We start from the raw sequence: 14151 nt of genomic DNA on the forward strand, positions 1-14151 counted from the left end.
CATCGCCGCTCTGCCAGAACCGGGGGAAGTAAGCGAGGCACCGCCGCAGTGGTTGCTCCCCTTTGGGCAGCCAGAATTATTCCTGGGGTCGGCCGGGAGCTGTCGGCACCCAGAAATGTCCAGGAGCAGCCCTGATGGGGCTGGGAGCACGCAGGGGAAAACAAATCACCTGCTGCTCCCCGGGTAGTGCCAACAGCCCTGCATTGCCAACGGGAGGATGAAGCAGTTGGAGTTTTTGGGTAACTCGGTCCCATAACACTCTGTCTGGGGGTAGCTTCGTGCTTTTCCGAAAGACCGAGGCGGCTTTCCTAAATTAGCTCCCTCCCCACGGCGCCAAGGCAGGGATAGCCGCGGGCTGCGGGGGAGCCGGCGCTGTGGGGCTGAGGAAGCCGCCCACCGAGGCTTTCGGATTTCCCAGCTGGGGACTCTGCAAACCTCCTCGGGTGATACTAAGAGCTGAAAATCCCAAGAGCTGTATTTTCTCCAGCCCCAGCAGCGCTCCCCTTGGCACTGCTCAGAGCCCCCGGAGGGTGCCCCCTTCTCTCCGGGCAGGGGGAGGCATCCCGGGGGGGCTCACCCTGGCCCCAAACAGCACGAGGGGAAGCCCCCGAGCCCCACAGGCCCTATCAGCAGCCCCCAGAGCCCCCGTCCTTACCCAACCTTCCTGCCCCTGGAGCTCTGCGCGCAGCCGTGGCCGCAGCACTGCCCAGGAAACACGTGCGGGACCGCAGGGCGCTGCTATCGCTGCTGGCACCGCTTCCCCTTCCCTCCGCTCACCCCGGGGCCGTGCACCCCACCGCGGGGAGCATCTTCCTCCTACCGCCCCTCTGGGCTCTGCTTCATGCTGGGGTTTGGTTGGGTTTGGGTTTTAATTGCACCTTTTTTTTTTTTTTTTTTTTTTTTTTTTAACTTGTGTTTTTGTGTTGTCTACACCTGGTGGCTGTTGGGTGGCTGTTGGGGATGTGCTCAGGGCCAGGAGCGGGTGAGGCAGGGAGGAAATGGGAGGGTGGCTGCCTGCCACCGCACAGGGAACGCCCGGCCTCGGTCTGCAGCTTCACCGGCGCTTTGGGTGCTGTGGTGTGGGTGTGCACACCCCCGTGCACACACACACACACACCTCAGCACACAGGCAGGCACATGCATGCATGCACACACCCCCTGGTGCACTCATATGGAAGCACACACTCTTACCCCACTGCGCACAGGCAGGCATGCACAGCCCAGTGCACACACACGTGCACACACCCCACTGCACACACACACTGTGCACACACGCATGCATGGCCCAGTATGCACGCATGCATGTGCACATACACATGCACCCCCAGTGCACACACCCTCTTAATGCCCCCATGCACGTGCACACCCTCATGCACGCACACATTCACACACACACACACCCATGTATGCACACACACAGTCACGCCTACCCACCCATGCATGCACACACACACCCATACCCGTGCACACAAACTCACACACACCCCCATGCATGCACACACTCACATACACACCCATGCACACCCAAACACACCCATCCATACACACACCCACATGCACAGCCACATGCATGCACCCACACCCACACCCATGCATGCGCACACACACCCTCACACCCACCCACCCATGCACACACACCCATACCTATGCATACAAACTCACACACACACCCATGCATGCATGCACACACACATATGCACATCCATGCACACACCCATCCACACACCCGTGCACACACCTGTGCATGCACACACACATGCATGCATGGCCCCCCATGCATGCACACACACACTGCACACCCATGCACACGCACCCCCCCATGCCCCCCCCATCCCCCCCCTGCCCATGCGCGCTCCCTCCCCCCTCTCCCCCCCGCCCCTCCCCGCGCGTGCGCGCGCCGCCTCCCGCCCCGCGGTGACGATGGTGGCGAGCGGGCGGGCGCGGAAGCTGGCCCGGCGCTACCGCCTGGCCCTGGCCACGGCCCTCGGCATCCTCCTGCTGCAGGGCCTCGTCCTCTGGAGCTCCGCCGGCCTCGACGAGGAGGGCCCGGCCGAGGTGCGTCGCGGGGGGGGCGGCTGGAGAGGGGCCGGGGGGGCTGCGAGGGGGTTTGGGGCGATTTGGGGCGATTTAGGGGAATTTGGGGTGGGGGGTGTTGGGGGGGAGGGTGGGTGTTTGCATGTGGGGATGGGGAAAGGGGGGGGTCGTGGTCAGGCTGTGCTGCTTGGGGGGGGTGAATGGGGTCGTTAATTGGGGGGTTAATGGGGAGGGTAATGGGGAGGTTAGTGGGGGGGATAATGAGGGGGTTAATGGGGGGGTGAATGGGGTCCCCAGGGGCTCAGGGGGATGTTTGGGGGCTCCCACCCGGCGGCGGAGAGGGGCCGGGGGTCCCTGCAGTTGGAAGGGGTCTTCGCAGCCGAACGCCCCCAGTGCTTGGGGAAACTGAGGCAGGGCCGGGGTCACCGGGAGCTGGGGGCTGTGGGGTCAGGGGGCGCCTTGCTCCCACCCCCGACACGGCTCCTGGCTGCTGGGCTGCCGATTTCACCGTGTTGGCCACCAATTTCGCTGTGCTGGCCACCAATTTGGCCATGTCAGCCACCAAACTCCCCACGTCGGCCACCAGTTTCGGGCTGTTTGCCCCTCGTGGGCTCCTCGTGCTCTCAGCAGGCTCCCACCTCCCCCGGAGCAGCCTTTGCTGTGAAGGAGCCGTGAGGCTGAGGGCAGCCAGCTTGGCCTGGTGGCCCCATCGCCTTTTTTTTGTGACCCAGCCTCCCTTCCCTCTCCGCACCGTCCCCCCCTCCTTGGGAAGGCCCCCGGGGTGCTGCTGTGCTCTGGGCTGCCTCCTGCCCTTCCTCCTGCCCCACACATCCCCGGGGGTTTGGCTCTTGGAGCGTCCTCGCCTGGTTTCCCCGCGTCTCTCCCCAATACTGGGCACCGACACGTTTGGCCACGGCTCTGGACTCAGGTTCGCCACCGGCAGGCTGACGGCTCTGGGGCCTGGGAAAGGAGCAGGCAAGAAGCTTCCTGAGCTGTTCCAGCAGCACAAAGCTGGGAAATGTCCAGTCAGCCTCGGTTCCGCAGCCAGCAAAGCTCCTCGTGTCCCTGCCCTCCTCCAGTTCCTCGTCTTGGCCAGACCTGCAGGAGCCGCCGCTCCCCGGGGGCGTTTCTGGTGAAGATGAACGCGGGCGAGCTGTCCCAGGAGACCCCGACCTTACAGCCTCGGATGGCTTTGGGGAAATTTGGGATCCAGAATAGCAATTCAGGCTGTGAATGGCTCCCTCCTGCTGATGGGCACTGCCCCTTCCTGGAGGGGGTGACAGGAGCAGGCAGGGCTGTCCCCAGCCAGCTCTGAGTGCCACCAGGGGTCTGGCAGCAGGGTCCCAACCTCGGCAGGGCTGTGCAAGAGGCTGAAGCCCCTCAGGGTCCTCGGGTGAGCCACATCTCCTGGAGGCCATGCTGGGGACATCCCTGTGCTGCTGCTGGCTGACGGGACGAGCGGCTCCCTTCCTCCACACCAGGATCCGTCCCCGCTGCCTCCCTGCTGCGAGCTGCCCAGAGGCTGTGTGAGGATTCGTTTGGCTTCGGGCTTTGCCCTTCGCTGGAGCAGGTTATCAAATCATCTCACTCCAGCAGCGCCGAGCCCTCTGTGCCCTGCTGGGGCTGCGGCTGCCTCACAGCCCCCAGCTGGAGGAGGACGCGTCTCCTGGCTGGCTCCTGACCTTGGCCTTGGAGTCTGCACGGCATCCCTGCATCCGCCTGCCCGGCTCCTCGTCTGGAGGCACCCGTGCTTGGGTTTGGTGCCTCTTCTAGGCCCTGGAGGCTCCCTGCACTCACCACACGGACGTTTCGTGGCGTCCAGACCAGCAGAAGTCGGATCAGTTCCTCCTGGAAGGCTCCGGAGTGGCATGCGAGCAGCTGGAGCTGGCTCCTTGGGCACAGAGTGCAGAACGTCCCCGTGGGCCCAGCCACCTCCTCAATCTCCCCCTTCGCCTCCCGTCTTCCTCCACGCACCTCTCTGGGGCTGTGTGTTGCTGTCAGCCTTGCACAGCGGCCTCTGGAGAGGCTTCCTCTGAAACGTCGGTGCTTGCAGCTCCCCTGAGATGCCTTCTTGCTGTTTTTTTCCCCGAAAAACTTGTTTTGAGGGGCTGTGATTGAGTCTTTCAGCGGCGAGGTTTAAGGAGCTGCTGCTGCTGAACTGACGGCAGCTGAGGGCAGGTTCCCCCGGTGGCTTTGGGAAGTTTTGGCGTCTGTTTGGCCTGACAGGAGCAGGTATTTGGCAGACACCCACGTCAGCCAGGCCCAGGCAGAACCCTGCAGGACACCAGGCAGTGGTAACTCCCCTCCCCACCAATACTTTTATTTCCCAATTTGTGTTTGGCATCGGGAGGAGGCAGAGGAGAGGCAGGATGGGGGAAGCGACCTCTGGCAGGCAGCTGGGAGCATTTTGGGAGGAGGGACAGGCAGCTGCGGGCCCTCCTGGGAGCCCTGCCAGAAGCCCTGCACACCAGCCATAAATGCAGCAGCGCGACGTGGCCGGGGCTGCTCCCTGCCTGCACGGGGCAGTAATTAGAAGCCACGGAGCTCGTTAACTAGCAGCTTTGGGAAGGCTGGCGCTGGTTGGGAGGGTTTTCCTGCTGGGGACGGCAGCCGGGCTCCTTGTGGGGCACCGCAGGGCTGCAGCCACGCGTGGGCATTGCGCAGGGGCCGTGCCTGGGGTCAGGCACTCGGCGGGTGCTGGCGGGGCAGAGGCTCTCCCTGCAGGGATGGGGGGAGTTTGGGGAAGAGCCTTGCTCTTTGCTCCTCGGTCAACTCCTGCCTCTCTGCTCCTATGGAGAAAACAGGTTGGTAACTGCACAGAAGGTCCTGCGTGGTGCCTGGCAGTGGCAGAGGGCTCGTCTGATCCCAGCCCCATGGGGTTCAGGCGGCTGCGTGGCCCCTTTTTGGGTACCTGAGGGTTACAGGAGGCTGCTTTGCCCTGGCACAGGTAGCTGAGGGAGCCTGGGCTGGCTCTGCCTTCACCTGCAGGCCTGGCCAGGTGCTTTCAGCTCCCCGTTCTCCCCAAGGCTAGCTCATCTCTGCTAATCAGCCGGCCTGGCGGAGGTAACGAAGCGTAATTAACTGCTCCCTTTACACACAAACTTGGCTCCATGGGAGGGTTCCTTGAAGGGATTTGCTGGCGATTGCAGCACCCGCTCCAGCCCAGTGCTGGGAGCCAGGGCGTGGGGAAGGCAGCACGGGCAGGACCTCATCTGACACAGCTCCAGCACCGTTAGCCCCAGGGGCTGCGTGCTGCCCTGCTGGGACCCCTTCCAAGTTGGACTTTTGGGCTTGGAGAAGTTGGACTTTAAGCTTGGGCGAGGAGCTGGTCCGTTTGCCACCTGGTAAAGCAGCTAGCAGCAGCTGGAGGAGCCCTGTGCTCACCCCCTTCTTTTTGGGGATGTCCCTGCTCCTGTGGGACCCTGGAGGATGGCAGGAAGGCAGAGAGCTGGTGCCGACACGACTGACCTCATCCGTGTAGCCTCACGGGGAGTTATGTCCTGGTTTTGTGTCCCGGGTGCTGTGACCACGGGGTCTGCAGGCCGGGGTCTCCCTTGCTGGCAGGTAGGGGTCTGGGTGCTGTTGGAGTTAACGCCTTGTCCTCTCTGCATCCCCCCGGAACAGGAGCGGCAGAAGAAAGCCAGGCTGCCCGAGAACAGTGATGGCTCCAAGGACTCGGACAGCTCTGCGGGGCGCCGCGGCAGCGCCGGGAGGAAGCACGGGAGGTGGCGGGGACGGCCGGACAGCCCCGGGGTGCCGGTGTCCAAGGTGGTGAGAGCCGTGACGGCAAGGCACAAAGCAGGACGGCGGCTGCCGGCTGCGCCGGACGCCTCCAGCCGAAGGAACCTGACGGAGGCTCGCGGGGACGCCCAGCTGGCCGTCCTCCAGCAGGGTGACACGGGCAGCGTGGAGGGGGCTCCGCAGCCCACTGAGAACAGCTTCACCCCCAAGTGCGAGATCACGGGGAAAGACGCCCTCTCGGCGCTGGCCCGGGCCAGCAGCAAGCAGTGCCAACAGGAGATCGCCAATGTGGTGTGTCTGCACCGCGCCGGCAACCTCATGCCCCTGTCTGTGCCTCGCCACTGCCAGCTCTCAGGTGAGTCCTAATCAGGGGTCCTGGGTGCCTCCGGGCATGGGGAACGTCCCAGTGGGGCACGTGGGCCAGCTGCTTTGTGTGACCGCCCATCCCACCTGGCAAAAAGCTGCCTCAATCTGTCACCGATTCCCAGATTACCGCTGCCTGTGTAATCCTATCAAAGCTGTGCCAGCCTCCCTAAGCTGGGCTGCTCGTCCCGGCCAGCAGCGGCTGCAGGGCTCGGAGCTGGGCACGGCTGCATTTTCTGTTCTGAGGGACCAGAGGGGGCACCCCCACTTCCCAACACGTCCTGCCACGTGTGCCCTGTGGCATTACGGGGTTTTTCCTACAGCGTTCTGCTCCCTGTGATCCCCTGCCCCGCTCGGATCTCCCTGGTGTGGCAGGGCAGCGGTGTGCCCAGTGCCAGTGAATGACTGACTGCGATCCCTCTCCTCTCGTTCCCTCCCAGGGAAAGTCAGCCCCGTGATCCAGTGGGATGAGAGCCGGCTGCAGCAGCTGCCCCCCAGCAAACCCGTGCGCATCGCCTACATGCTGGTGGTGCACGGCAGGGCCATTCGCCAGCTGAAGCGGCTCATCAAGGCGGTGTACCACCAGCAGCACTTCTTCTACATCCACGTGGACAAGGTGCGTGGCAGGGGGCAAGGCAGGAGGGGAGGGGCTGTGCTGGCAGTGTCCGGGTCTGTCACTCAAGCAGCCCATAATAGGTCCGGATGGGGGTTAAACGGAGGTGCAGCATCTCCTGTGCCGGGGAGGTGGCTGGGTGAGGTTTGAGGTTTGTCCTCGCTGCCTGTGGAGCTGTGACTCTCCCTTAGCTCTCTGCATCCCCAGAAAAGGGTAGGTAGGACCCCAGTCAAGTTCAGTGATCCTCATAGGTCCCTCCCAGCTCAGGATGTTTTATGATTCTGTGATGTGTTCGCCCTGCCCAGAGCAGGGGGAGCTCAGCTCTTGGGGCTGCAGGGAGCAGGAGGTCTTTGCTCACCTTCCCCCAGTGCTGCTTCCTTTCACATCCCAGGGAGAGTTGTGGATTTGCCTGCTGGAAGGAAAAGATGATCTGGGTCAGGCAATCAGCTCCGTCCTGGCTGCCCACTTTTTTTTTTCTCAGCAGCAAATGAAAGGAGCTGGCTGCTGTGCCCTGGGCAGGCAGCAGTAGGTCATAGGATTACTGCTGCATGGAGCTGCCTCTGCTGCTCGGGGGGGACTTCAGAGGCAGGCTGGGCTGTCTGGCTGGTTGAGAGCACAGCAAGAAGGGACACAGCAGCACAGAGGGGTGGCTGAGCCCTTCCTGCACTGTATGGGGTCTGGCTGCCCTTCCCTGAGGCTCGTGAGCAGCCCCTGACAGCAGCAGCCTGAAGTTTAGCCGTGCAGTGAGCTGGGGCACTGCAGGGCTGCAGGATCCGGTTCAGATGCTGCTCAGGGCAGCAAGGCACAGACAGGACGAGGAAGGGGGGGGTCCCTGGCAGTATGAGCACCTGCTGACCGTGAGCTTTGTTCCCCCGCAGCGCTCCAACTACCTCCACCGCGAGGCGGTGGAGCTGGCCCGGCACTACCCCAACATCCGCGTGACGCCCTGGCGCATGGTGACCATCTGGGGAGGTGCCAGCCTGCTGAAAATGTACCTGCGCAGCATGAAGGATCTGCTGGAGCTCTCCGAGTGGCCCTGGGACTTCTTCATCAACCTGAGCGCCACCGATTACCCCACAAGGTGGGCGCCTTGCTGGGTCAGGGGAGGACGGCGGGAGGGTTGGGGCCGCGTGGCTCCCCAGCAGGCTCTGGGATTAACGCTGCTGGGAGGAGCAGGGAGTGTGGGAGGGTGAGGTTGGAGATGGCAGCCATGTGCTGGTGCCCCAGGGCAAGGCTGGGTCCATCTGCCCAGGAGCTCGGCCCATACCTCACAGGCTGTATTTTCCTCTTGGGGTGTTGCAGGGGAATGCAACACGAACGTGTGTGTATCTGGGCGCGCATCGGGGCTGTGCACCCTCAGCAGGCGCCAGACAGCAGAGGGACCAGGGCTGTGCCTTCCCACGAAGGGATAAGGGTCTGAGTCAGCGCCTGCCAAGCAGCCGGAGGCTCCCGGTGTCTGGTGGCTCTCGCAGCATCAATGTTTACTGGGTTGCTTTATCCCAGCAGCCATTCACGCTTCCTAATTTGCATCGCAGGACCAACGAGGAGCTGGTGATGTTCCTGTCCAAATACCGAGATAAGAACTTCCTGAAGTCTCATGGCCGAGACAATGCCAGGTAACCCCAGCTAGGGGCAGAGCTGAGCTGGAGGAACAGAAAAGTGGGAATTTGGGGAGAAAAACAGAAACAGGAGGCTGCGGGGCTGCTCTGGCTGTGGCTACCGGAGCTGGAGCAGAGCTGCTGTGTGGCCAGCTGTGCCACCCTGTGTCCCTAGCCCCTCACCCTCATCTCCCTGCCCAGGTTCATCAAGAAGCAGGGCCTGGACCGCCTGTTCCACGAGTGCGACTCCCACATGTGGCGGCTGGGCGAGCGCCACATCCCCGAGGGCATCGTGGTGGATGGGGGCTCCGACTGGTTCTCGCTGACGCGCAGCTTCGTGGAGTACGTGGTGTACGCGGACGACCAGCTGGTGTCCCAGCTGCGGCAGTTCTACACCTACACGCTGCTGCCAGCCGAGGTGGGTGTCTGCAGGACACGGGCAGCCAGGTTTGGGGCCAGCATCGCTGCAAGGGCTCCCGTGTTCTCGTTTCAGCCTTATTCCTTCTCCCCAGGAAGGAGGCAAACAAAGTGATGCTGGCTTTGGTAGGATTTTGGTAGGATTTTTCTTCTCCTTGTCCTTAACATCCCTGCCCTAGGCAGCTGTGAAGGGCATCACTGGTTCTGCTCTGGCAGCTTTGTGCCTCCTTTGCCCAGGTCCAGGTGTGAAAGAGTGGGAGGGGAGCAGACAAAGTTAGATAAAGTCTGATGCATGTGTATAACCTCATCTCTTACGGGTTGCCCTGTGCCAGAATCAGGACAGGTTTCTCTGTCCAGGAGCTCTCTGGGCCTGTTGTGTTCCTCTGAGCGTGGGGTAGGGGGGCTCCATTAACCTCCCACCTCCATGGGTCTCCTGTCCCTTCTCTGCCTCACGCAGTCCTTCTTCCACACGGTCCTGGAGAACAGCCACGCCTGCGAGACGCTGGTGGATAACAACCTGAGGGTGACCAACTGGAACCGTAAGCTGGGCTGTAAGTGCCAATATAAACACATAGTCGACTGGTGCGGGTGCTCCCCAAATGACTTCAAACCCCAGGACTTCCTCCGGCTACAGGTGAAAAAGATCCTCCTTCTTCCTCCTGCTCTCTCCCCTCTTCCCTGTCTCTGTCCCCAGCACTTCTCTCTCAGCTGCCCCGCGGGCTCACCCCTGGGTGCTGTCCCACTGCTCCCCACATCTGCACGAGCCTCACCCCAGCCTGGCAAGGGCCGGGAGCAGGACTGGCTCTCCATGTGGAGTGGGGCTTCGTGCAGACGTGTCTGTAAATGCTTCAGAAGCAGCCAGGCTTCTGCTTGCAGTGCTGCTCCTTTTCCCAGGCTTTCTCCTTTTCCTCCTCTTTCCCTGCAGATTTAATACTTGGGGCAAATGCCTGCTCAGTAAAAAAAAACACTTTAGAGTGCTGTCCTCTTTGGCAGGACAAAGTATCCTGTGATGAACCGCCTGCCGTGCTCTCAGCGAGCTGAGATGTGGGCTGAACAAGGGAGGTCTGGGGGAGGTGCAGCCCTTGAAAGTGAAGTTAAAGGGGAGGCAGTGGGAGAGATGAGAACCCATCCACGTAACCGCTAACCGTACCGTTTGCTCCCACTGATCCTGCCTCAGAGGATCCCACGCAGAGGCTGTTTGTGCTTTGCTGCTCCTTACCCTGCCCCGTCAGAGGGGGCAGGATGGCTCCCAGCATGTTTCCTCCCGGCTGCCCCGCTGAGGCAGGAGGGCAGAGCGGGTGCCACCACCACCGCTGACATTGCCTCTGCTCTTCCAGCAACTCTCCAGACCCACCTTCTTCGCCCGCAAGTTCGAGTCGACAGTGAATCAGGAGGTGCTGGAGATCCTGGACACCCACCTCTACGGCAGCTACCCCCCCAACACGCCGGCCCTGAAGGCCTACTGGGAGAACGTCTACGACCGCGTGGACGGCCTCAGTGGCCTCAGCGATGTCACCCTCACCTTCTACACTGCCTTCTCCCGGCTGGGGCTCCGCAAAGCCGCCTCCGTGCTGGCCCCGAAGGAGAAGCTGTGCAGGTGGGACACGTGCTGCAGCCTGGCCCGGGCTCCAAGTGGTGGCTGCTGCTGCCAGGAGGACGCCGATGCTCACGCCTGTTGCCTCTCCGGTTCTTCTTCTCCAGGTTTGAGCCCCGTGGTTTCCCGTCCAGCGTGCACTTGTATTTCTACGACGACCGCTTCCAGGGGTACCTGGTGATGCAGGAGGTGCAGAACATGGCCACGGGGCAGGCAGAGGCCTTGGAGGTGTGGATGATGCCCCAAGGAGCTCTGAAGCTGGCAGGTCATGGAGGGCAGGCAAACCGGCTACAAAACCTTGAGGTAAATGGGCAAAGTATCCTTCACAGCACCTGTTTTTGTCTTTTGTCCCCAGTTTTTCCATGCTGTGCCACCTTTCCTTTTCTCCCCAGCCTGCATGCTGAGGGGGGCAGAGTGTGCTAAAGTCAGGGCTGAGAGTGGATTTTTGTCAAGGAATTCCGCTTGAGTTTGGAGCTAATCCTTCGGGAAAGGCCTGAAGGGATCTTTTGGGGGAAACTGAGGCTGCTGGTGCCGGCACCTCTGGCTGCAGGAGGCATCACTTGCAGCTTGCTTGGCCCTGACGTGGTGCAGGCAGGCAGGGGAGCAGCGCAGGCTGGGTGTGCATTGCTTTGGGCTCCAAAGCTTGTGCCCTTCCCACTTTAAAAGGTGGTGAAGCACAAAACCTGAGCTGGTTGTGTCAGCCTGCCCGGTGTCCCACCGCCTCGTGCCTCGTCCCTGCAGGTGGGCACAGAGTGGGACCCCAAGGAAAGGCTCTTCCGCAATTTTGGAGGCTTGATGGGGCCTTTCGACGAGCCGGTGGCCATGCAGAAGTGGGCGCGGGGCCCCAACCTGACAGCCACGGTGGTGTGGATCGACCCCACGTACGTCATCGCCACCTCCTACGACATCACGGTGGACGCAGAGACAGAGTTCACCCAGTACAAGCCCCCCCTCAATCGCCCCCTGCGCCCCGGCGTCTGGACCATCCGCCTCCTGCAGTTCTGGGAGCCCCTGGGGGAGAACCAGTTCTTGGTGGTGCCCCAGACCTTCAACCGCAAGCAGCCGCTCAGGAAAGGTGAGGGTGCTTTGGAGAATCGGGGCTGGGGTCTCTCTGCGGGGAAAAAAATGGTGAAAAGCATTGTTTTGTGTGTTCCGTGCCAATGTTTAAGGCTGTAGATCTTAAGGAAAAACCATGCCTGGCTCTTGTGCAGGGGGGTTGGACCAGGTGACCTCCAGAGGTCCCTTCCAGCCTCAACCCCTCTGATTTTGTGATTTTTATTTATTTTTTTCCCCCGGTTCTGGCCTCTCCGGCTTGCAAGGCAGGCGCCACCTCCCTGGTGGTGTCCCCATGTCCCTGTGAGCTCTCAAACCAGGCCGCTAGGCGGCTGTGAGCCCGTTTGCAGGCGAGCCGGGTCCACCCCAGCTGCATCCCCGTTCCTTGGCATGGGGGGGACGGGGCTGCAAGGGGTTGGGGTGCTGGGGGCTGTAGGGAAGAGCCAGCTGCCGGGACATCACCACACTGCTGATCTCTTTCTCCCTGTCCCGTCCAGACGACAGCAACTGGCTGCACGGTGGGCCCCCCCGCAACGAGTACATGGAGCAGAGCTTCCAGGGTTTGGGGGGGATCCTCAACCTGCCACGCTCCGAGGAGGCAGAGGCGGCGGCGGCGGGGAAGGCGCAGCTGACGGGCCGGGCGCTGGACGAGTGGGCAGACAGCGCCATCAGCACCTTCTGGGCCGTGGCAGACGTCTGCGTAGGCAGCTCCTCGTCCTGCTCCTCCCTGGAGACCTGCAGCAAAACCTCCTGGAGCTCACTGTCCCCGGACCCCAAATCAGAACTGGGGCCCGTCAAACCTGACGGGAGGCTGAGGTAGCAGGAGCAGCCGGGGGGGGCGGCGGCGTTGGGAGCGAGGAGCATCCTCCGTCACCGGCGTGGGGCGTCTCCGGACTGCGTCACCCCGTGCCATTCACACCGTAGTTACTCGAGGAAAAGAGTATGGGAAGCGGCGGGCCAGGGAAATCCTCCTGTGGGGTTTTTAGGCGGAGAGGGAGGTGTGAGGTGCCTTGCCTGCCTCCCCCAGGAACGGGCACTTGCTGGCCAGGCAAGAGGGTGCCAGGGCGCCCGTCACCGCAGGGTGCGGGTGGTGCTGGCGGCTGGAGGAGCTGCGTGCTCATTTCTTTGGTGCCTCGGGAAGGGGTGAGACGGGCTGGGAAGGGAGGCTGGCAGGGGGGTGGGCTCCGGACCAACTCAGCACCCTGTCCTCGCTGCCCAGCCCCAGGTGGATCTGTGCAGGACCAGGCCCTGTGCTGCAGGCTGTGCTCCAGGGACAGGGCACGCAGGGAAAGTTGGAAGCAGAATGGGTCGAAACCTGCCATGTGCATGGAGCTGCTGCTGGCCCAGGGCTTGCATCTCATCCCCTCGACCCCAGCCCTTTAGTTTGTATTTTTATAAATATATAGAGAGAAATATATACGATGCAAAGTGCAATAGAGACGAGACCCCGCATTGGCCGGGCGGTCCTTGTGTCTCCATCTCCCCTGAGACTGTAACATACCTTGTTCTCTTGGGTGTCCTGGTGGTACAGGACAGGGTGCTGGGTTGTTTACATTTTTTTTTAATTATTGTTACCATTATTATTATTATTGTTTTGCTGTTTCCCCATTTCCTGCTGGGGGCTGATGGGGAACCACATCCTGCTGCCCCAGGGCTGTGGGGCGCTGCCTGCCCTCCAAGGCAGCAGCCTGACTGTGCCAAATGTTTGATGGTGTTTGCTGCGTGGTGGCCCTGGCTGGGCGAGCAGTTTAAGCCCAGTAAGCTGCTGGGGATGCTGCAGCCTATGTCTCTGCTTCAGCTCAGGCTCTGGGCACCGGGCTGCTCACGTCCCCTGCCAAAACGCGATGCACGTGGCTGATGTCCTGGTGCGGATGAGACGGCAGCTGTCCTGTGCCATGGCCCAGCCTCCTCCTTTCTCCCTGGTCAGCAGAAGCTCTCAGGATCTGCTGTGCTTCCCTGGCTATAAAGCAAAGAAGCGAGACAAGGTCCAGCTGGCTCCATCTGCTCTCTGCCATCTGCTTGCTTCCCTGAGGGACCAGAAGCTGCCTCCTCTGGGGCAAGGGAGCTGCAGAGCCCCCTGCTTCCCATCCACCTCCCAGCTCGGGGCCTGCCTGCGGCGTTCCTCTCCCAAAGACCAGTGCTGCATGGAGGGAAGGCTGCGGTTGGTTTTCCACCCTGGGAAGATGCTCGGCGGGCTTGTTGGACTGCAACGGAGCTTGTGTACGACTGGGACCAAGACACTGCCCCCGTGGCTGGGCTGGGGCAGGGGAACCACTGCGGGGCAGGGCACTGGAGCTCGTCCACTCCATCCTCTGCTTGTACATCAGCCGCAGCATCTCCAGAGACTTTTGTGCCACCTTCCTGCGGGGCTGCACTCAGGCTGCCTGCGGGGTCACCTCGCCACCTCCTTGCCCTTGAGGACTGAGGACAGGGGGGCTGCAGGGGGACGGGACTGGGGGCAGCGAGGGGAGGCGATGCTTGGCTTGGGGCCACCAGTGCTGTGTGGGGCTGGCTGTCAGCACTCTGTGGGGCTGTCTGACAGTGCTGTGTGGGGCTGTCTGACAGTGCTGTGTGGGGCTGTCAGCACTCTGTAGGGCCGCCAGCCCTGTGTGGGGATGGCTGCGCTGTGCCCCTTGCCCCAAATATAACGATCTCCTGTACTGTGGTGTGCTGTGCTGGGCTACTGGGGTGCTGGAAGGGGATGAGAGCTGGAGGGGTGATGCTTCAGGCACTCCTGG

General features: G+C 62.1%; 1 protein-coding gene across 1 annotated transcript; it reads left to right on the forward strand.

Moving 5' to 3' along the window:
- Positions 1–1885: 1885 nt before the first annotated feature.
- On the forward strand, positions 1886–14073 carry XYLT2 (xylosyltransferase 2). Its single transcript, XM_038165278.2, has 11 exons — positions 1886–2055; positions 5659–6130; positions 6579–6754; positions 7630–7832; positions 8287–8367; positions 8551–8767; positions 9224–9400; positions 10104–10363; positions 10468–10663; positions 11102–11435; positions 11911–14073. Exons 1-11 carry the CDS (start codon positions 1921–1923, stop codon positions 12231–12233), a joined length of 2574 nt encoding a protein of 857 aa, XP_038021206.2. The 5' UTR covers positions 1886–1920; the 3' UTR covers positions 12234–14073.
- Positions 14074–14151: the final 78 nt, after the last annotated feature.

Source organism: Anas platyrhynchos, chromosome 19 (assembly GCF_047663525.1).
Source record: "Anas platyrhynchos isolate ZD024472 breed Pekin duck chromosome 19, IASCAAS_PekinDuck_T2T, whole genome shotgun sequence".
In the NCBI taxonomy this organism is placed as follows: domain Eukaryota; kingdom Metazoa; phylum Chordata; class Aves; order Anseriformes; family Anatidae; genus Anas; species Anas platyrhynchos.